Source organism: Calliopsis andreniformis, chromosome 10 (assembly GCF_051401765.1).
Source record: "Calliopsis andreniformis isolate RMS-2024a chromosome 10, iyCalAndr_principal, whole genome shotgun sequence".
Lineage (NCBI taxonomy): Eukaryota > Metazoa > Arthropoda > Insecta > Hymenoptera > Andrenidae > Calliopsis > Calliopsis andreniformis.
The window spans coordinates 14,762,758-14,785,407 of record NC_135071.1 but is presented as its reverse complement, the minus strand read 5'-3'; the positions used below and the strand labels follow the sequence as shown (position 1 = coordinate 14,785,407).

The window sequence follows — 22,650 nt, the reverse complement described above, 5'->3', positions numbered from 1 at the left end:
ACAGCCGCGGTACGCGCGTCGTCAGCCTTCTCGCATCAAACTCGAAGCCAGACGACATTGGGGCCAAGACGGCAGTCGCGAGTCTCGCGCAGCGTGCAGTCAGTTTGCAGGCGGACACCGTAGCGAGCGGACGCGCGCGCCTCCCTTGCGCGGATACTTGTTTTCTCTATCTGCTCGTCGGATCGTACAGGGTCGACACGCACTCCCTGTGTCTGTCACCTGCCACGCAGTTCAAGTTCACCGGTTCGAAGGAGAGAGAGGAGTCCCTCGCTCGCCCCTTCGAGACGCATAGTGATTCCCGCGGTAGTTCGAACGTATCGAATCTGTGCCTTCTTTCTTTCGCCTCCCGCCGAGGACGCGGCTCGATCGTCGATCGCTATTTCTCGACGGCTGTTCCCATCGGATTTTTTGAACCCCGTCAGTGTGACACCGCGGCCCGACCTCGTGGTTTACCTGCTCTGGATTATTCCTGCTGAGAAGACAGTCGCGAGCACGCTGCGACGGCCAGCGCCGTCACGTCGGTTCGACGAACGGGATATACTGTCAGTGACCACCTGAACAGAACTCTGTGTCGTGTTCGCCAGTCGACGAGTGCGTCGCACCGTCTACCAGCGGCAACACTCGACGAGCCAAAGTGGATCGCTGCTCCGTACTACGGCCTTGCCCGACAGAATCTTTCAAAATTGGTGAGTAGCCTTTCGTTCTTGCTCCTTTCGGGAAGATTCACCCTTGGACACTCTGCGCGATCTTCGACACTTTGTCAGAAGTTTAGGAGCTCGGTGTTCCTGTCCCGTGAGAAGTACTCTGGAAAGCAACAGGGGCTGTGCTTTTCTGTAGACTTCGCGAGAAACGCGAATAAAGTACTGAGTATTCCTGTTCCACGAGGAGTCCTCTGGAAAGCAGTCAAGGTAATGCTTTTCAGTAGACTTCTCAAGAAACTCGAATAAAATCCTGTGTACTCCTGTTCCATAAGAAGTCCTCTGGAAAACACCAGACACGATGCTTTCCACTAGACTTCTGAAGAAACTCGAATAAAATCCTGCGTGCTCCTGTCGCATAAGAAGTCCTCTCGAAGGCATTACAGGACGTGACTCTCAGGAGACTTCTCACGGAACACGAATAATTTTATTTTTTCCCTCGGAACGGAAACCAACGTTCGCGCGATTACGACTGGCGGCCTTGTAATAATTCGTAGAGCAGACCGTTATCTGAGCTAGTTAGTGCTGGTCACGCGCCAGGACTTTGAACCAAAACGACTATTAAAGCGCTTACATGAGTCGCGGTGCTCCAGCCGCGTATTTTCGAGTGAACGTCGGGTGTTCGCGGCGGATTTTCGTTTTCGATCACCCAGGTGGCCCGCGCGGGTGTATCAGGCGACCCTGAATCAACGGTCGACAGACTCTGACCTTGGAGAGAGACGTTCGGGTGACGCAATGTCTAGCAAGCGCAGTTGGCGCGCTCGAGGGCGCAATAAACTCCTCATTGTTTTCGTCGCGGAGGATTTCGTGTATCTTATCGCGTTATCGTCGGTCTGAATCACGGATCATCGGCCATCGGGCGGAATGAGGAAAAAGATCGATCGGCGAGCGAGGATATATGCGATTCGGTAATCCTTGTGATGTAGACAGTGTTTACGTGATATGAGCTCGTTGATGGCTCTAGTGACTCTTTGGAGTATAATATTATGTTAGGGGAATGGTAGGAGATAGTTGTGAGGAAGCTTCAAGTGACTTCAGGAAGGTGTTAACTTCGTGAGTTGCTAGTGATGGCAATGAACTTAACGAGTAGAGACTTCGGAGGTTGCATCAGTGATGTAAGTCGAACATTACAATTTTCTAGAAAGTGGAACAATAAATGCAATCTAGTGCAAGAATTACTCTTTGTATGTTATTAATTTAAAAACAGTAAGATTTTGAGTGGATATTTCTGCAGCATGTGGGTGATACATTAAGCGAGCTCTACTCGATGAGACTTGCCTCTTGACAAGTGATGGGACCAGAGCACTTCGAATCTCACTCTTATTGGATCTTCGAAGAAGCAAAGAGATTCGAAATATTCCCAAGTCGTCTGAAACCTTTCAACGCTCAGAATTCATACTTCAAACTTTCCAACGCTTGCAACTCTCACGGCAGATATCTAATCTCTCATTTAATCGCTAATGGCTCCTAAAATGAAGCTACAGAAGCTTCCAAGAGCGATTAATACCTCGCGTATTTGTACCTCGTCAGAGTGATTCAAGGAGTCGAGCGAGTTCCGTAAATCGACCAGGCCGCTTACGAAAGTCTCGTGCAACGCGTGAGCAACGTGATTGCGTCATTCGTGACGAGGGCGAGGACTCCGATCCTTATCTCTCCGAGTACGAAAGATCGCGTTTCTCGAGCGAATTCCGTGGCAGCGGGGAGAGGGCACGGTAGATGTTTTTCCCAGCGAGATAGATAACTAGGGTCGATGGGGAACAAATAGCTGGACGAGAGGGCGAGATTAGATCGCGCGTCCCCACGTGGCTGCTTCGAGGAAGACTCGATCGACGGGCGATCCTCGGTTTTCGACGGGATCGCGTCCCCCACCTTTTGTTTCTACCACGACGCTCGTGTTCTACACTCTGCCGTGTATCCCCCATCCACGATCGATCCCACTCTCCTCTCGCCAGCGTCGCCGCCACCTTCTCTCTATCGTGGCTCGAACTGGGCCACGGCCTAATTTGCAGAATTCTCAGCCTCGCTCGTAGCGTAAAGCGTGCGTGCAAGCTTCGCGGGCGAAGGGCACGCACGTGTGAGACGCTGAGGCTCTGGCTTGGGTTCGAGAGCCAAGTTCGAGGTTAATTTAGTGGACCCTTTCTTCATGCACTTGCATTTGGGGGTAATTAAAGGGGAGATAAGTTATTAGTATATGTATATGGTATCATTTGTTCAGTTTTGGAGCAGTTTAATTAGTCAACTTTCAAGGAAAAGTAACAATTCTTTATAAAGGACTTTCATCAGATTTTGGAATAGTGTGTTCTTGTTATTGAAATTTTATTTAAGTAGTAGCAGTATCTGAATGGTCAGAAACGTGCTCTAATGTTGCAACTAGATTTATTCTTATGATTATAGGCATCTGTAAGTAAGAATGAAGCAAGGAATAGAAATTTCCACTTGTAGCAATAGGTTTAGGTTTGCGAGAGTGGTTCTAGCGTTTAACTGTAGCTATCAGTTGTTGCGTAATGGGTTACTTAGTTTTATCGCCTATTTATAGCGAATGTTTGAGCTCTGGGGAGAAGAGAAATAGAGTGTACGTACATCCTAGAAAAACGCTTAGCTAATTACGAGAAAAAGTATACATAATATACATATTGTATTATGAAAACACCAATTAAATGACGAATTTTTATATCGGCTGCAGCATTGCAACAGTGAACGTGAAAAATGATGGAAAAATACCCACACGGTAGAGCTAAACTGCAGATATTTATGCAGTTATGGGAAATTTGAATGAAAAAGCAATAAACATGCGCATTATATGCAAAACTATAGTCTTGCTAGCACTAGGTATCTTGACAAACTTTCTAATGCTCCTAATCAAATGAAAAAGATTGCTGATTAATAATTAAATATTGGGAACCCACAATCACGTATCGAAGTATATTTTAAAAATCTAATTATTGCGAATAAAATAACATGTGCAAGAGATCCAAACTAAAAACCCTACATATAAAAATTGATATCACTGTTTAAAAAATATATCCACAGCCTGCTATTCATTTTCCATTCAAAGCCCTTCGTAAGACACTAAAACTTCATTAAAACTGCACCCAGAAAAACAATCCGCTTCTTTCGCTTAAATATTCATGTATCCCAGGTAAAAAATCGCAGATTTTTCTAGAAAAATCGTAAGGACGTAGCATCAGACGTAACCAGGCGATAAAACGTTGCAGCGTAATCGCGACGTATCAGCAGGGATATCGGTCGAAGTCGATCCCGCGGATTTTCACGTGACATGTGCATTGTGCACCCGTTATCTCGCAGGTCGATATCTAGATTGTTTCACGTCGCATCAATTAGGATTAGCGTTATCTGCGTTCTGTGGAAACGCGAGTGACTATTACATGACTATTACACGACTATTACACATGTGCCTACGTAGCACGAGAGTCGCAGTTATAATATAACTGAGCAGCTAGTGAATCATTGCGTCATCGAGTTGTTCATAAAAATTTGTCGAAATTTTTGTCGAGCGATGAGTGAGGAAAGTTTTAGATTATGAATTAACAGGCACAATGGAGAGAAGTAGATTCAACTGAGCGATTAAAACTGAGTTTTGATAATATTTTATTTAGTAAATGATGTAATTGTGAAGATAAGAGAGTGATTATTTTTTTGGAGGAGTTAATGCATCGTGTAAATATTTTTTTCGACTTGAATCAGGTACTTAATATAGGTTCTAATGTGAGCGGAAGTTTCATGTTCTATTGTTTTCTTTAATCCCTGAAGCTTATACTGTTACACTGAACTTAATCAGTAATGAATCATTTTGAAGGCAATCCTAGGCGATGAGTATCTCGATTATTATGTTAGAAAATCCATTAAAAGGACACTGGTTGATTCATCGCAATAAGATATATCTATCACAGGAAGATAAAAACAATATGAACACTATAAAGGAGAAACTACTGTGCAAAAAACAGATTCTAGGGAAAACGACATGAGTCACACATGGACCCATTTCAATTTCTCTATTTCTATCGATTCTCCAAAATAACAAGTCTCTGAAAAGCCACATAATTCACAGAGATAACACCATTCATCTATTCTTCATTCTCACTCATTCACTGAGCGACGACGCAACACTTTTAAACAGCAAACCGTATCAACATAAAAAATCACACTGTTACTTCAACTCTAGCTCTAACAGTAATGTCCAATGAAGTCATAAACCCAAATGTTTCCAGAGCGTGACTCACGCCCCACCTCAGAGCCACAGAAATTTTCCCGACCACGGAAAAGTATCGCGAAACAGGTCGAGGTGCACCGCCGTGAGACGGTTCTCTGCAAGTCATTCGCCGTTTGGCGTGATCGAGTCGTTTATCAATCATATTAGGAAATATCAGGCTCCGTTGTTCGCGATGACCTTTTCGCGTGAGTATTATGCAACGAAGGTGAACGGTCTCGCGTAAGACAGAGCGTGCACGTGTAGGAGTCACGTGGCGGTGGGGAGGGAGGCTAGGACAAGAGGCGCTAGACCAGCGAACTAGCGAGCATGCACCAGAGCTCTCTACGTATGCATGCAACCGCTCGACTGCGGTTGCATCACACGCAACGCGTTATTATTTTCTCGAGACGGTATTTCGCGCATTGTTTATCACTAGGAACGCCCACTTGGTAGTGATGGGAGTACGGAATTCGAGTTTCAACCTCGAAGCAAGGGGACATTTTTTAGGGAATTCTCTCGGTGGAGATTTCAATCGCTTTGAACGTGACTGGAAGACTGAGGCTCTTGAGACTTGGAGGATGAGTCGAATTTTTCAAATGTGTTCAAATATTGAGTTAGTATCCAAGTCTCGAGAGCTATTGAATTTCTAAAAATTAGTTACTAAGATTTTTAAGACACCAAGGCTTCTATGATCTTTTAAGATTCAAGACTTGAGACCTATCGAACTTCAAAATTGAATTATTACCCACTTTTCAAGTCCCTCAAAAATTTGAGAACTATCAAGACTTTCAAGACCCTAAAACTTCCAAGAGTCAAGACCTGTAAAAATTCAAAATTCAAGGCTTTTATCAAAGCTCGACATTTTTAGCTCTAATCGTAAGCTTCGAAGGAAGTTCGAACGAATTCGAGGCGATTCGAGACGTTTCAGTTGCCATCGCTACCACTAGGTCGCTCTCCTATTCGAGAGGAACGCGTATCCTCTCCTCTCCCTTGCCCCTCGCGCTATCTTCCACGTGTTCGTTACGTAACGCGCACAGCCGACTCGGGACGAGGCGTATTCGCGCGAGCACGACACGTTACCTCAGGTCACGTGTCGACGGGCGACAAACGCGAGCAGGCAACACGCGAAGCTCGCGTGGAACTCGTGAGAATCCTGATAAGCGAATCGCGACCACGGCAAGTCTCTGTTTACTCCTTGTACTTTGCCATTGTCTGCCGCGATGCTGTTCAGTATTTTTTTTTTTCGATGTGCACCTCGCCTATGGCTGCTGAGAGCCTCTTCGCGGGAGACAGATGACGAGGGAATCCATCAGCACGTGCGTTCGAGGAATTCTGTGAATGTATTTGTGTTTGAGGGCATGGGTCAGGGTCACGGGAAGGTGATTGAGAGAGAAGGGAGATTTCAGAGTGTCAGGTACAGGGTTTCCTTTTTTATGTAATCTCGTGATTAGTAACAATGAGGTTGTGAAGTAGGAGAGAGGTATTCTTGAAAATAATTCTTGAGAGTATTATCTTATCAGGCTTAAGAGTGGATTTTTAGAGAAGGAAATGAGAGTAGATAGTTTTGTGATTGAAAAATGGGAAATGTGAGATGACGAGGTTGGGAATAAAGAATTCAAATTCTGCGCGGTTTTTTCCTGATATCAGCACACACGTGATGAGCTCGGAGTACACGTGACGAGCGACTGTATTGCGTGTTTGTGTAACAGAAATTAGTGACGCAAAATGTAGCTATAGAGTAACAGAGTGAGTAATGTGACTTTCAGTTTATCCATGTACGTAATAGAGACCAATGCTCAAAGCGCGGAGAAATATTGAAGAATGGGGAGTAAGTATATGAAGTGACCTAGAAGTGGTGGAAAGGAGTCTCTCGTTGCACAATGTTACGGGTCAGCTTGATTTCTTCCGACACATTCACGTGTTTCGCGCCTTGTTGCGTAATTGCGAGCTACCCTGAGCACTGCTTTTAATTCTCATTAAATTATACTGCTTTAGAAGGTTTCGTTGATAGTCACGACTACTTTGTTTCTATACAATTAGACGAATGGATTGGATGACTCTGGTTTCTGTGGCCATTTTTCAAGTGTCTTTATTAAAAAATTTGAAACGAGAACAGAATAATTTAATACTAATATTCAAAGATACGAGTAAAGTAAATTAGTCTACGAGTTAAACTAATTGAAACGAATTCTGACTGAATTTTATTTCTCGTATTCACGTAGCAATTATCGCTGGATTAATTCGTCACGCGTGCCATTCAATGATCATCAACACCGTTACCCAAATTTGCTGTCTGTTTCCGCCTACTTTGCGTTCCTTCAACCGCTTATCTCAGCATTGTATAATTCCTCGAGGTCCCTTACGTCACGCCACGTACCGGGTGTGTGATTTAACCCTTCATGTTCTGAATTATATCATTCTTATTTCCTACCGCTATATTTATTCTACATACGCCAATGTTTAAATAACACATGTTAAGTGTGAACATTACGTAACAGTTTTACGTAATCATTGTTACTTAATGGTATAGTAACACATTTAATTAATTATTAATATAGAATATTAGAAGACAGAATTTTCTTTTGAAAATTAACCCTTTTAGTATTTTACAAGTTTTTGAAGATATTTATTTTTTTCATAAAAATATCTGAATTGTATTCACGATGAATTTCATGCATGAAATAGTTAAAATACCATCAAGTATGGAGAATTAAAAATGATCACACGTCCTCAAAAGAAGCTTCCAATAAGCATAACCAAGCCATCGAACCCTCCCACTCATTTAATCGATCTCGTTGAAATGCCCCACCCTGTATATACGAGGTCAGCTCTCTCCCAAACCGTTAGAAAATCCCACCACATCAAGGCTCTTACATCATACCCCACTTCCCAAAACCATCTCGATGGATCGTGCCCATCTATTTTCGTTCCTCAGAAGAAATTTGCTTAATGAGATTCCACATCGAACGAGACTCATCGTCCAGAATCAAAAAGAAATTCTAATTCAATAATTTCACCAAATCAAGAAAACACATGAAACACGAAATTTTCAATAAAAATACAGCATCATGTGAACACTTTATTATTGATTCGATAGAATCACTAAATCGATCAAAAAACTGTATCATATGACTCAGCTGTTATTACACAGCCATCTTAAAAAAAGCCACTCAAAGTGATGCCATTAAAAGCCCAGATAAATAGAATTTAAAACAAAATTAACCCACAGAGACTTATATCAATCAAATGTTTCCTCTTTTCCTGATGTTTTAATATACGAGTAATTTTCGAACGCGTCGGTGTCCTAACCTCTTAACATTCTTTTCCATGCGGGGCGCGGACAATGTGTTCCAGCGTAGCGTCGCGACGTGTGTTGTTTTTCGGGGCGACGGTCGCCTTATCGCGGGAGCAATTGCATAATGAGCGGGAAACGAAATCGGAGACCGGTTCGGGACGCCTGGTGTCGGTACGATAACGGTATCAGCGGACGCTGTTACGTGAACGCTGACCGCAATTGTAACGCGCGCCACGGCCACCGCGCGGTTATGTATCGACCGAGTCGCTGGCATTGTGCGCGTGCCTTAATGTATACTGTACTTAAAGTTCGACGTACTCCGACGAGAAACTATTTCAGAGCCGCGAGCCTTCTGTGCAAGCATTTTTGGACCGTTCCCTGCCCTTCTGTCTCTCAAACGCGCCAGATTCCTATTACTGATCATCAGGGTTGCCGTACGAATTCCCTCCTTGGGTATACATAGGTAGCAGGGCAAATCGGTAGATGGGGGAGGAAATAACGTATGTCTTACTGTATTGTGTTACTGAAGTCTCGTAGTTCTTATTTGGCCTACCACCCTCTTTAATTCGTGCAACTACTGAAGACGTCTCGCGACGAATTACACGTGATCTTCCTCGATCTCCCTCCATCTTCCCTCCACGAAGATCAGAGAAAATAGGGAAGAGAAGAGAGGAAGCAGAACTGAGGAACTCCTAGAATACTCGATAGAGTTAGATAGCTTGTAAAGTGCTGGTTCAAGGAGATTCGTCAAGAGATAAGCAGCAGTGAATGAAGAGAATTCGCGAGTGGATCGTTGCGTAATGATATGAAAGAAGTTGAACCACGGCACCCCGAGAGGATGATCGTGGCCTACGAGAGATTATCGACACGTCAGGCTGAGCACGAGGAATTCGGGTACTCGCGTGGCCGGTTCCAGGCTAATGGGACGGATAACGGTTGTGTCCTCAAGATGCTGATAAGAGGGAGTGGTGGGCCAGGGGACCACTCGAAACGAGAGGAGATCGGGGAAGGGAGCAGTGTTAGCGGTTCGTATACACGAAGAGACGTGCTTTTGTCGTTACATAATCCAGCGTCACGCGGCAGAGTTGATACAATTTCGAGCAGAGAGAAGAAAGACGCGACGAACAACGCGTGCCTTGGAACTCGAGGGTGTCGATAACGCGTTTAACCCCTCAGGAGGATCCTGTTCCTTTTCTGAGCAGGGATTTTGAGGGTGCAAAGGGAGTCAGAAACGAGGGAGGTTGCGAGACTGATGAAGTTTGGGTTCGTTGAAAGGGCAATGTTTAAGGGGTCGTTGAGACATTCTAATGGGGCTGGTGGTGGAGAACTTTGATGTTTGAGTACCACAGAATTTATTCATTATAAACTTGCTATATAAAATACTGTACTCCTATTGCTTAATTTTCTCTATTATACCATAGCTCGACGCCTCAAAATTCATTAACAAATCTCGATGCTCCAAGAAACAGCAGTTCTATTAAAAATCAAACCATGCCACGAAGATCCCCAACTGCCCCTTTCCATCACCTCGTGCTCTTGTTTTGACTGGGCCGAACTTTGAAATCACCCTCTGCATCATCTAAATCACGCATCCCTCGTAATGGGATCAACTTGTTGAGTCATCGCGATCGTCTTTTCCCCTCGAGAGCCAGATGCGCGGGATTTACATCGAACGCGGCGATGATTCGCGACTCGCCGCGTGCAACAGCTTCGGCGAAGAGTAATCCAGCCGGCGACACCCTGAAATATCGCGGAGGAATAAATTTGACTCGAACTCTCGGCGCGTTCCCCGAAAAGCAAACAAATGGTCGGCTTGGCGTCGGGTCAACGGGAATCGCCTCGTCGTCACGCGGAATTTACGCTTCGCTAGCGCGTATATCGCGATTATTAGCCACGCGATCGCGTTTTAAATGGCGGAGGGGATCTCTTAAATTTCGGAGCTGGGGAAAATCTTCCTCGCGAGAGAAACGGGACAGAAAGTAAGATTGCGTAAGTCTAGGCAATTTCATTCAATTTCGACAAATTCGTCGGTCTAACTAAAGGTTGATTAGAGACTTAACCCCTTCACCTTTTTCGACGACTTACGCGATAATGCGTGATGAGGATTTTTTACAAGTAACCGATCACGCACCATCGCGTGAGGGGTCTATGGTCGCTTAATGGAAGCTCTGTGGTTGGCAGTTTGGGATAGTTACCCGTTTCAGATCGGCAGCGAAGGTGAGAATATTACGAAAGAAAATTGAAGGTGAAGGATAGAATTTTATATATTGATTTTCTTCTGATCCATTAGACACAAAAAGGATTGTTCAGTCTGTAATCTGTCTTTAGTAAAATCGACAAAATTGTCGGTCCTATGCGTCTATATTAAGACTGTGGTTACAGTATATGTGTTTCCTGACGAATATGTCTGCACTCGTGTCGCTCATACGATAAACAGTTCTGACATATTCCTCAGAACATCAGTTCATCATGAAACGCACACACTGTAACCGCAGCTTAATCTCCCCTAGCAAACACGATGGAACGAGCGCTCGATCTCAAATTGAAAAAAAGAAAAGAAGGAAATAAAGCTGATTAAAAAGTGAAATGAAGTCTCAGCGTTCGGGGAAATCGAGGAAACAGAGCAGCGATAAGGAAGGGAAAAATTGTGTCGGGAAAGGAAAAAACAGCGAGAGAACATGTCGAATAGGAAACGAGACCGATGTCGACGGCCACGTGCGCGACCTGCCAGCATTGCGCAACTCCGCGGCCATCTAACACGTGCACGCGTGACAACGAAACCCGTGTCTACGCCTCGCATAATCTTTTCCCCGGCACTTTGTAGGAATTAGTCAGCTAACCGTGATCACAACCGCCACGTAACACGCCCCCACCCCAGCCGTCCTCTGATCAGTAAGGCAGCGAAGATAGGGTCGGGACGATAAGTCGACGGCGACGATGAAAATTCTCCTCGAAAAACACGTGCCTAGCTGGATCGTGCGGGGCCAATTGATGATTCTATTTATAACGTTATCGGCGTGCACTCGTAGTTACACCGTTAGAACTACCACTCCCCTCTCGTCCCCCCACCCATCGAGGGCTCTTGTGTAACGATCAGAAATAGAAAATCGAATGCGCGAAACGGGACGCGACAGCAGAAAGAAACAGGAAATTATGCAACTGCGTCGTAGGATCATTCATCGACCGTTCCAAGTCATCGCGCGCGCGCGAACCACGAGTACGTATATTAACCCTCCGTGAGCGCACTGGGTCCAAGTTTATCTGCAGTGAAGTTTCACTATTGAGTGTTTTTCAAGAGAAGTTTGCTTTTTGGTAATTAATCTTTGAGACATTTGACTCGAGTAGCGATGGTACGTTAAGAGACTTCGATAAGTGTTTCAGAAGTTTTATAGATTTAGCCTGAGGTTTGAAGACGTAGAAATGAAGTGTGTCTATTAAGGGTTAATACATCGATTGCCACCTTGATTTCGCTAAAAATTCTATCACTTTGGCAGTGACTCCACCTTTAAAGGAAATTGTGCTCGATTCATTTTCATAATTATTTTAAAGTGTTTTTCCTCGTTCACTATCGCTAAAATCCTGTATACTACTTAATTTATGCTCTACTGTCATTCATAATTGTGTAACATCGGTATTCACAATCGTGTAAAAATTGTCACCCACATATGTTAATATTATCTGCAACTGTGGAGAGAAGCACTATCTTCTAAAAATAGTGCACTACAATTTTCCGCTACAAGGCATAAAATGTTGAAAATTATCCAAAGATGCAAAGAACTAAATTTCACATATTTCTGTAGTTACTATCCTTTTCCATAGTTGAATAGTAGAAGGGGAATCGTATTCGCGGATTTCCCGAGGAATAATCGCATCTGATGACGCGAGTCGTTTCCGCGATCGTAACGAATTCGCTGCACGGATTCTGGCCCGATGCGCGGCACAGCGTGAAAAGCTCTAGCGTAGGCTAGAGGGGAGGGTGTTGCGTGTCGCGTTGCGAGTTGCGTCACGAGTCACTGGGCTAGTGTCACGTTGCGCAACCGAGCGACACGCGCGCCATCGAGCCCCTCGGCGCACGTGACGCGCGCTGGTCGATTCTAATTGCGATTCGCGATCGAAGAGGAACGACACTCTTCGCTGCATTATTTTCGCCGGCACGCGAGCGGATAACGCGTGGCCGATCGCGAAACGTGATCCTCCCGGCTGCGCGACACGTGTGCGCGACGGCCACGTTGCGAGGGTCGCGCACGCGCGGCGCTCGCCACGCGATTCGCCGGTCGCGCGCCGCGATCGTTCGAATCGCGAGGATCGCGCGGTGATGGTGCAACTCGAGAGGAGAGGAGCAGTGAACTTCGAGGGATGTATGTAGATTATCTAACGATTGCGTCGACTGGTGGGGAATATTCGTTGTGCTGCGCACGGTTGCTTCGGTTAGAGGTTTAGCGCGTCGATTGCGTCAGACTGTTCGTGGAGACGGGATCTCTTCCAGGTATATGCAATATTCAGAGTGTCTCTTAGAACTATGAATGTGTCTGGTTTGGATGAACGCGGGGAAGTACTTTAGAGTTCGGGGAATAGGTTGAGGAATACGGTTCATTCTTAGTAGAATTCATTTTTGGAACACCTGCGCGTTGCATTACTGTGCATGTTGCAACTGTAGGTGTAGATACAGGATATCTTCCAAAGCTTTGGGCTGAAGTATTACCAATTATATCGGACGTCTCAGAGACGTCTTTTAGACGTTTTCAGGACTTTACTAGATGTCCTTAGGACGTTTTTAAGGCGTCTCTGTGCTATATAGGCAGCGTGGCGATGTGTTACCGTTCCGCGGACGCAAGATCACGGCAGGAACGTGGGGAAGGAGGTGTTGAACGCAACGCACTCCGTCCGGATCAATTCCAACGCTTGCCCAACGTCACGTAATTATTTCGTGTGTGCGTGACGCGCTCGCCAGCCAAGGGTCCGCTATTATTATCCCCATGGAGAAATATTGACCCCGGGACACGAAACTGAAAGCTATACGCGCCGCGATCCCCGATACGATCTTCGCGTACTGAAGCTTTTGCGCAACCGAGCGCGGGTTTCGTCACTCGCAGGTTACTCGCGTTTATAATTACCGCTTTTCTCGCCGCGCGCGCTCCGCTCTCGACATTTTTATCGATCGTTCGAGGAAACCTGTTAACGTTGCAAAATTATACCCGATGGTTTTATGTGGAACGAATTCCCGCGGTCTGTTGCCATCCAACCGTTAGATTCTAACTAATTGTTGCGAACGTTTACGATCGGTTCGATCGACTCAGCCCTCATGATATTCGAATTTCGCGGGGTTTAGCGATTTCTTCTCTCTGTTATAGAGTGAAGGAAAAGGTGGAGTTCCCTCGAGAAATGATCCCTCGTCTTGAAGTTTATTAAGAATAGATCTCAGACTTTGCAAGAAACTGTATCATTAGGATTATTACATGTACTGTGGTACGTATTCACAGTACTATGGTAAATTCGGAAATGAGCCTCAGACTCGGTGAAATGGTTCCTTATTTACTCATCTCACACAAATAGTCTCGAGTTTTTTAAATTTGTCACTGGCCACGTAGGTGTACTGTTCTTGTAATAGATGATGCAGCATAACATCTCGCTACATGCTACGTGAGTGTGTGCACGTATGAAAAAAGTGACACAAGTCCAAGAAATTATATTTGAAGAGTTCTTTGAATAAATTCTATAATTTTGATCTTTAACTAATGAACTTTCTATAATAAATAGAGGTGCATTTACTAAACTGATTTATAGCTGTAGTTAAAAAATCACGTTTTTTGAGTTATGTCACTTTTGAAGAACATGTGCGATATGTATTATGTACATATATGCATACACGCTGCCAGTGACTCGACGCACCATGCACGCGTAAAGAAACGTGTATAATGGCTAAATATGACTCACCGGGACGCGTAGTCAGCAACTCCATCCGGTGCCTTCTTGCGCAGGGGGAGAATCCGTGATCCAGGTGACCTGTAACAGAATTGGAAATATTTTGTTAACGAGGAAAACGTGATGATTAATCGTGAGGGAGAGTCAATCGATCGCCTTGCGATAATAATATTAAGAATCTCAAGTTGACTGGGAGTTTCAAGATTAATTCTAATTTCCAAAGAAAATGGACATGAGAATATTGACACAGAAACAATTATTGATGTCACAAAGTGTATTCTGAAAAAGTGATTAAAATTCGGAGAAGTCGAAGGAACGTGATATAGCTAAATACGACTCACCAAGAATAACCCCAGATGATCCATTCGTTGGACAAGGCAATCTGTAACACAATGGAAGAAACTATATCGACAGAAACGTGATATTTCCAGTTCTATTGGAACCTAGGAACTTAAACTCCAGACTATTGAAATGTTCAAGAGTAACTCTGACTATAAAAAAGAGTAACCAATTTCAAAAATAAATCAGTCTAAAAATTCAAATAAATTATCATAGACATACACAAGCAGATTTATTTTAAGAAAAGAGACGAAAAACAGAACTAAGTTGTTCAAGAGTTTGCCAGTATTTTTTACTCTCATTGGATTTCCCAGGGTCAGCCTAATTCTAACTCATGAATTTTCCTGAACTCTACCATCGAGCTCGAAATTAACGTCACACGTAAGACTGTAAGACAGAGAACGTTGATTGACGATAGAAATTTCGCGTGGGCGCGTTTTCTACCCCGACAAAAATCATCGGATCGATAGGCCACAGCGCGGCGACATGAGTCACGCGAGAGCTCGTGTAACTCGCGACTGAAATTCCAGGTGATTGCTCAATTTCGCGTCCTGATCGCTACGGCGAATTAACGGCGCATTAGCCGCCTTCGAAACCCTGTCTTTCCCAACTCCCCTCTTTCTCGAATAACCTGAGACCGAAGACACACGACAGAGAGAAACTGTAACAGATAACAGGTCCCCTACAATCAATCCCCCCGCTGCCCTCTAGTGGCCAGTCGCTAAAGGTGGCTAATGATAAACAGGAAAACTGCAATTGTAGGTACTGTCGAGTACTCAGAAGTTGTCAGCGAGACGACACAGGGGCAAGAAGAGTACAGTTCGCTGCAAGTAGTAGTAATAAGTGTTACTACAGCCGACTCTAGTACTATACGTGTCTAGAAAAGTCCCCTGGAAAGCATTGCCTCTAATGCATTACAGGGGATTTCTAAAGGGACACGAATAGTATAGTTGAATCTCTATAACTCGAATCTTAACAGAAGATTCGTCTTGTAGAAGTTTTACACCACTATTTCTAGAGGACATAGCTAGTACATACTACAGTCGTCTGTGGCGTGACCAATTCGGTCAATAAGAGGAATTGCCTGTGTGCCATCTCTGTATTTTTCTGCGTAGCCAGTCAGATCCACTGACAAATTCTAAACTCGCAACAGTATTTCTAGCAGTGTCAAAAACGCGGCGAATTATCGACGCAGGTGATCGCGTACTGCGAAATGGCCAATGAAACAGGTTCCCGCTTGACAGTGACGTGGCCACCCCGAAGATAATTCGAGGCACGGGATACAGAATCGATGGAGGGAAGGACACGAGGGGTCATCGTAAACCAACGAATAATCGCGAGGCCGCGGAGGCACGTTGCTCGGGCAGAACGCGTACGTGATTAGAGGAGACCCACGTTGTGCGTCGACGTTATTTACCCAAATGGCTTCCGTGGTATATACGGTCTGACGCGCGTGTAACACGTGGACGTGGAAACGCGCGTGAGGACACGGCGCAACGAGACTTCTTATGTAAGCCTCGGACCGCGTGCTTCAGCGGTTTAATTCACGAGCGAGATCTTTCGGTCTCTTCTCTGTCTCTTGTTCCCTCTTTCGAGAGTCGCAGAGGTTCGATACCCTGAATGCATTGTACATGTTGCTGTCGTTTGCACGCGGGGAAATTCCGTGATGTGTATATACAAGCACTCTTCACGAATAAGGGAAGAATTGGCAAGAAAGGGTACAGAATTTTCGTTACTGGGAATGCTGATTGCTTATGAAGGGATTGTATAATACATATAGTAGCGAAACGTGGGAGAAGTGGGTAGTTGACGAGTGTAATTTCTAAAGAGATCTCTAAAGAATGGTTAATGAGATGTTTGTTATTAATATTGAGATCATGAATAGGGAGATATATAGATCTGAAGTTGCATATGGGTGAGTGTGATTTCTAGTTAATACTGATCAGATCAAATTAGGAGAAGTATTAATGAAATTCTTGAGAGATATTATGTACTTTGCAATATAGGTTATTTTTCATAACCTGGAATGAATTATTAGTAGAACAATTCTGCTAGTAGAACTTTAGAGAGACAGATTTTAGATGCTAAGAAATTGAAGCTAAAGTATGTACGCTGAGTAATGGATCTCCATTTTACATCTAATATACAGTGGGAGCATTGTACTCAGTATTTACTTATCAAGATTAAACTCGAAAAGAGTGAATATCTTTTTCGAAATATTCGAGTAATCAATCTATTTGAAATACTTTAGAAAAAATGAATTCTATATTGTTTAAGTACGTCTCTGTGTGTGTCGAGTATATGTGTATTTGCGACGCATTATTAGTATATGGCAAGTTGACAAATTCGAAAAAATAGTCACTCTCTTCAGCAAATTTCTACGAATTTAGACAGGAAACATGAATAATTCGGAAAAACATGATGATACGTACCCATTTATAGAGCCCTAGCGAAGGCGTTGCTTGGCGTCTTTATTCCTTTCCACTTATTTCATACTTTGCTCCACACATACCTATGACAGTGCACAAATTTTACACACACACTATCACGGGACAGAAATATACACAATTCGATTAAATTTTCGCGAGTTGAATCACTTTTTCTGATATTTTTAACAAACTTCTCGCGAAGACGCTACCATTAGAAAAGATGCACCTCGAGATCAACCGCGCTTTCGATTCTCGAACTTTGCCTGCGATTCTCGAAGTTGCGCGTACGATTCTAGAAAACCTGCGCAGAGACTCACAGAGCGGCGCCACTTGAGCAACATAAAAAATTATCGCTACTTTCTCGAAAAAATAATTATTTCCCCTATTTCAGACCCCAAATTAACTTAAGAAACACGTAGTATAAATCTCCGATGGAAAAAAAAAGTAATACGTGCTCCCATTTACTGCTATCGTTCGAGGAACGAGCCTCGTCTCGCGTTTCCTATTCAGCGTTACGCGATTCGACATTTTTGCATTACAAATGCCAGCAGTTGAATAAACAAATATTTTCATAATGTCAGAGCGGGGCAGATAGTGGCGATGCAGCACGTGGCGCGTTTTCTAAAAACACACGTGCTTTCTTACGTAACTTGGACTCGTGCATCGAATCGTGCTCGCGCAGTTTTTCTAAAGAGCCAGGCTAAGAACAAATAATTTCTAATTGCTCGAATTACGATTAGCGATTAAATCGTATCGAGCATGATAGTTCCGTGGATCTGCGAGTTATCGCAGGAAATGCGCGATCTTTTTTCCCTTCGTCAAATCACGACGTAGTTGTTAAATCGAGCGTTATCATTTATCGCGACCAATTAGCGCACGTAACGAGAATCAATCATAACCCGCGAATGCATAACCGATTTACGGAAACGTGTTTGCACGAGTACTTACATAATTGTGCCGCGTGCCCCAAGCTCTCGTTCTTCGCGTCATTGTATCATCCTGTCACTGTAATTGTCACGCGGCTTGGCGGTCATAATGAGGCAGAAAAAGTGAACTCTTCCTTGCACCACCGAAATCAACTCCAGAGTTATACGTCACCTCTCGAGATTTAATAAAATAAAAATAACGCGTGTTTATCTTAGATCTATTCTTTTATTTGATAAAATAAGGGAATAGGAATATTTCCTAGAGAAATAACCAAGTATAACCTCATATACCCTTATCTCGAATATTAATTTCATAGGTTACTTTGACTTAAGTAGTATGCGCGCGCAAATCACCACAGTTTGAATCATTTCAAATGGGGATACAAGCTTCACTCTGATTTTATTTAATTTTCTATCACTGAGGGCGAAGAATATTGTACTCTTCTGAACATAAATTACGTCTAGTTGAACAGACAGTTTAACAAGGGTCTAACGTTTCCATTGGCAACGATCAGTGTTGGGTTCACCGACTCCTCCAACCTTGAGGAGCACGACCTTACCCAAGGCTATTTTGCGACTTCTCTCGCTGTTGGGCCCGAGTATTATTGGCAGTGCGAGCACGTCTTTCGATCTCTCGGAATTCTTCACCTTTGCCCGTCGCTGTCACTCTCGCGTATAACGGTTACGAAAGCTTGGGGACTCTCCCTGTTAAGCACATCCCCCAACGTCCTGCCCACGCAAACAGGATCGTCCCAAAGCCTTCGAAATATGCACAGGCGGCATTGGTAGTCGAGTTGACACGTTCGTCGCGCAAACACTGCATTAAGGCAATGATCTGCGGCATGCGCGACGAATACGAATGGAATCTTGATATACAACGTGCACCTTGAGTGGACGCGTGACCATGCTTGACGACTGCTTTTTCTTTGCTTTTAATATTTACTCTCGCCGATAAGAATTCCTGCAGCGAGATAGCACAGATAGATAAACTGTGACCAACAGTAGGGAATGGATTATTTGTTCACGATAAACCAAGCCCTCTAATTCTTACTGACACGATTGCTCTCTGTGCTAGATTGAAAAAAAGGACTCTACCCGGATTAGAGATAACATAATAAGTCACGTTTTATTGTTTGCACTTGGGATGCGGATAATTAACAAGGTGAACGAACAAACGTTCCAGGAATTTGCAATTATCGTTGCAAGCGTTTGACGTAGTATCAGACGTGACGCACAGTCTTCGTAGGAATGCGTCATCGGGTTACACCGCGATGATTTGATTACAGTTGAAAGATGGGCCATGTTATAATTATTGCTCGTCGTGTCACTGGGTAGGAATGATTGCATCGACTCATAGCGAGTGTTAATAATCTAGTTTGGATTCAGTACGGTACGTCAGGTGATCGATGTGGAACGTAATTCGAAACGCTGCGTAATCGAGCTCGTCGGAAAAGGACAATTGAGGAGGTCAGCTATCTGCAGAAACCTCTACGGGATTATTCTTTTTCTTCCTGATTCCGTATCGTCGCGGCCTTCTTTTGTTAATGGTCAGTCGATTGTCGCGTGACTGCTATCGTACAAGGACTGCATTTGATTCGTGGCTAGCGTAGCAAATGAGTTTCCTAGAACATACTTCACTGTGTCACTTTTGGATTAATAAACGTTCCGCTTGCAGATTGTGTAAGAACCTTACTTCCAAAACGGGCCACCACTTCCGCGTGTCGTATTTACCATTTTTGGCGCGTGATGTCAATTCTCATTTACGAATAAAAGGTGACTACGCGCCACGACGTGATCACCTCGAAACTGCACAATCATCTGAAACAAACAATCATTAATGTAAATACGCTTCTAGTCCAGTCTATTCGCGTCGCGCGTGACTAGCTTGACATGTCACCAGTCTCCTCCGTAATCGTTTGGCACACACTCTGCTGTGTATTCGTCAGCGCTGTTAATAAACTCATTCCGTCTGTTGACTCGAGAACCGCTCTGATATTCGAGCCAGAAAGATAATATACGGTCATGTTAATTCCATCGAATTAATCTGTGTCCCTTGTTGATTCAAAGTCGTACGTAAGTTATTATAAATCGTTACTTCTTAGCTCCTCCGCTAATTGCAGCTTTCGTTTGCTTTCAGATGTACTAAGAAGACAAATTATGGTGGCAGAACTTGTCGCCCGTCAGAGTGGATCGCCAATCAATGGTGAGACCGCGTGTCTGAACAGCAACATGCCAGCCACCCACACCATGGCGCACGCTGGTCACGGTGGGCACGGAGGTCACGACGCTCACGGGCCGTTGCCTCCGCTGACGCACCCAGCGCACCACGCTGGACCACCGTCGATCCAGCAACAGCACCAGCACCAGCCCCAGCAACCGCCGCCTCTGCAGCAGCAGCAACCCCAGCACCACCACCACCACCACCAACAGCAACAACAGCAGGCGCAGCAGCAGCAGCAGCACCACCACCACGACGCCCAACAGGTGACACACCCTGAAAATTTCCCCCCGAACTTCGACATCAGAAAAGAGCTATTTTCTCAGCGCAAGCAACGAGAGTTCATCCCAGACAACAAGAAGGACGACAGCTATTGGGACCGCAGGAGGCGCAACAACGAGGCTGCCAAGCGGTCCCGGGAGAAGAGGCGCTTCAACGACATGGTGCTCGAGCAGCGAGTCATGGAGCTCAGCAAGGAGAACCACATCCTGAAGGCGCAGCTCGAGGCGATACGGGACAAATTCGGCATCTGCGGAGAGTCCATGATCAGCCCTGAACATGTGCTCGCAGCTCTACCCGCTGATCCTCCGATCAGCGTGAAGAGGGCGAAACTTCCAGCCTCTGCTGCACTCCTGTACGCCAGGACGCCCAGTCCTGTGCACACGTCAGTGATCCATCAGCCAGTCAGCGGGGCCAGATCGCCTAGGTCCCCTGCTCAGCTGTACGTGCCAGAAACGACGGCTTACCCCGAGACGGAGAGTTTCCAGTATCCCTACCCGCATCCAGCGATGCACCTGGACACGACGAGTGCCCTGAACCTGTCCCGCGGCCGCCGCGCTCAGTCTCCTTTCGAACTGTCCTCTGGAAGCGGCGACGAGGGCCCTCAGATGGTGGTCAGCTCGCAGAACCCAGCTAACAACAGTTTACCTCACAAACTGAGGCACAAGTCGCGTATCGGCGACAAAGACGCCGCCAGCGCGCTGTTGGCGCTCCAGGGCATCAAGCAGGAGCCAGGACCAAGGGCATCGCCGCCCTGGGACAACGAAGGATCCAGCGACGAACGTGACTCTGGCATCTCCCTGGGCGCCGAATGGACCGGACCCACAGTGTCTACTGTTCCTGAAAGCGAGAGGGAGGTGAAGTCTAGGCTGGACCGTCTCGCCTCCGAGGTCGCCTCCCTACAGTCGATACTCCGCCTTGGGAAGCCAGCGGACAGTCTAGTGACGGGACACCCATTGCCAGCGAACGGCGGTGTCAGCGGGCCTTGAGGCGGAGGCAGCTTGCTTCTTCGTGGCTGACGAATGGACGCGCGAAGAACCTCCTCCTCTCGCCGCGCGCGGCCCTCTTTGTGATCCTCGTGGAGATCCAAAGATCCTCGAGCTACGTTGGACGCGACGGCAGCGGGTGATTCCTGGTATCGGCGCGGAGAGATCAGGCGAATCTTCTGACGCTGACTCGCGCGAACGTTTTCAAGTGTGATGGTAGTTGGTAGTAGAACATTTAGTAGTCAACGCGATTTTGTACGGATTCTAGGACAGAGCTTGATGAGGAGCGTGCAGAATATCTTCTGAAGCGATTGCTACCGACTTTGCAGTATTGGATGTACCGTGCTCTTCGGTATCTAATGTCGAGTGGAACGAGTCGTACATGAGGTTTTTTTTTTTATATTGAGTAAGGTAGATCGACCAGACGCGTGAAACGTATGACAGGAGTCGATATGTAGATTTTATCGTGAGAAAAGCTGCTGTTAAGTCAGTCGGTCAACTGTCGGAGCGGTCGTATCGACTATCGGATGTTTTCGGATGCCCTGCGCCGAAGTTGGGTTTACACTGTCCACGCTGTAACGATGATTTAGTGATAAGATGCGACTAGGACGTAAGTAACTTAACGCTGTAAGACTTTCTTAGGCTATTTCGTTGATACTATTACCATTATCGTCACTAGCGAGATCGTTTGTTAATTCAGGCAGTCGTGCATAGCAGCTAATCGAGTCGATCGTTTTTATTTTGGCTATTGTACGCTGGACATCTGCGCAACGATTCAAAGTTTCGAGACTCGATCGATTCGATTCACGCCGAGGCGTGAGTTCGAAGATCTTCGGACGATCGTGTTATTTATCAAGTTGTTCGAAGAGAAGGGAGCCTGAGGGAAAGGAAACTTCGAAGATCTTCGGATTCACGGAGCCTCCAGCTCCTCTCGGTACGCGAGTTTACCTCCCGATTGATGGTTGGTCGCGCAACCGGCTATTTCACTACCGCCAGTTTATCTTTCGCGAGTAATCCCCATGTCATTATCGAGCAAAGCAATAACACCTTTTCTTATTGTTCGTCAGAGTTTCTCCATCATCGTGGCGGGGAAGTCTCCTCTAGAGCCAAGTGCTTGTCAGTGTGCGCACGCCTGGCTTCGATTCCAGTTTATTTGCCGATTTTTCTGTCGGTCGGTGTTCCTGCAAAATCGAATCCCTGAGTCGATCTGTGACACAACACAGATTGCCCTGAGAGCATCGATCGACGAGGAAAAAGCACCTCTGGCGTCCCCCCGAATCGTTATATCTCGTTCTCCCTCGCGTCCCTGTCTATCCCCTTCGTTTTTTTATACTTTTGCTATTAGCGA

General features: G+C 45.3%; 1 protein-coding gene and 1 long non-coding RNA gene across 6 annotated transcripts; one reads left to right on the top strand and one right to left on the bottom strand.

The window, feature by feature from the left end:
• Window positions 1-551: 551 nt before the first annotated feature.
• Window positions 552-21,445, top strand: LOC143185323 (uncharacterized). Of its 4 annotated transcripts, XM_076388265.1 has the most exons (3): window positions 552-686; window positions 19,957-20,303; window positions 20,364-21,445. In XM_076388265.1, the coding sequence occupies exons 2-3, from the start codon at window positions 19,977-19,979 to the stop codon at window positions 21,303-21,305; spliced, it is 1,269 nt and encodes a 422-aa protein (XP_076244380.1). In that variant the 5' UTR covers window positions 552-686; window positions 19,957-19,976; the 3' UTR covers window positions 21,306-21,445. The 4 variants fall into 4 exon arrangements, with proteins under 4 accessions (XP_076244380.1, XP_076244376.1, XP_076244377.1 ...); XM_076388261.1 differs by having other exon boundaries at window positions 19,957-21,445; XM_076388262.1 differs by lacking the exon at window positions 552-686 and adding an exon at window positions 11,471-11,553 and having other exon boundaries at window positions 19,957-21,445.
• LOC143185324 (uncharacterized) lies at window positions 18,608-19,711 on the bottom strand. Of its 2 annotated transcripts, none has more exons than XR_013002893.1 (2): window positions 19,513-19,711; window positions 18,608-19,456 (listed from the first exon to the last, which is right to left on the bottom strand). It is a non-coding gene; the product is annotated as an uncharacterized LOC143185324 (long non-coding RNA). The 2 variants fall into 2 exon arrangements; XR_013002892.1 differs by having other exon boundaries at window positions 18,608-19,441.
• Window positions 21,446-22,650: the final 1,205 nt, after the last annotated feature.

Coding starts and splice junctions, on each gene's coding strand:
- LOC143185323 (XM_076388261.1), top strand. CDS start 19,977: ATGGTGGCAGAACTTGTCGCCCGTCAGAGTGGATCGCCAATCAATGGT.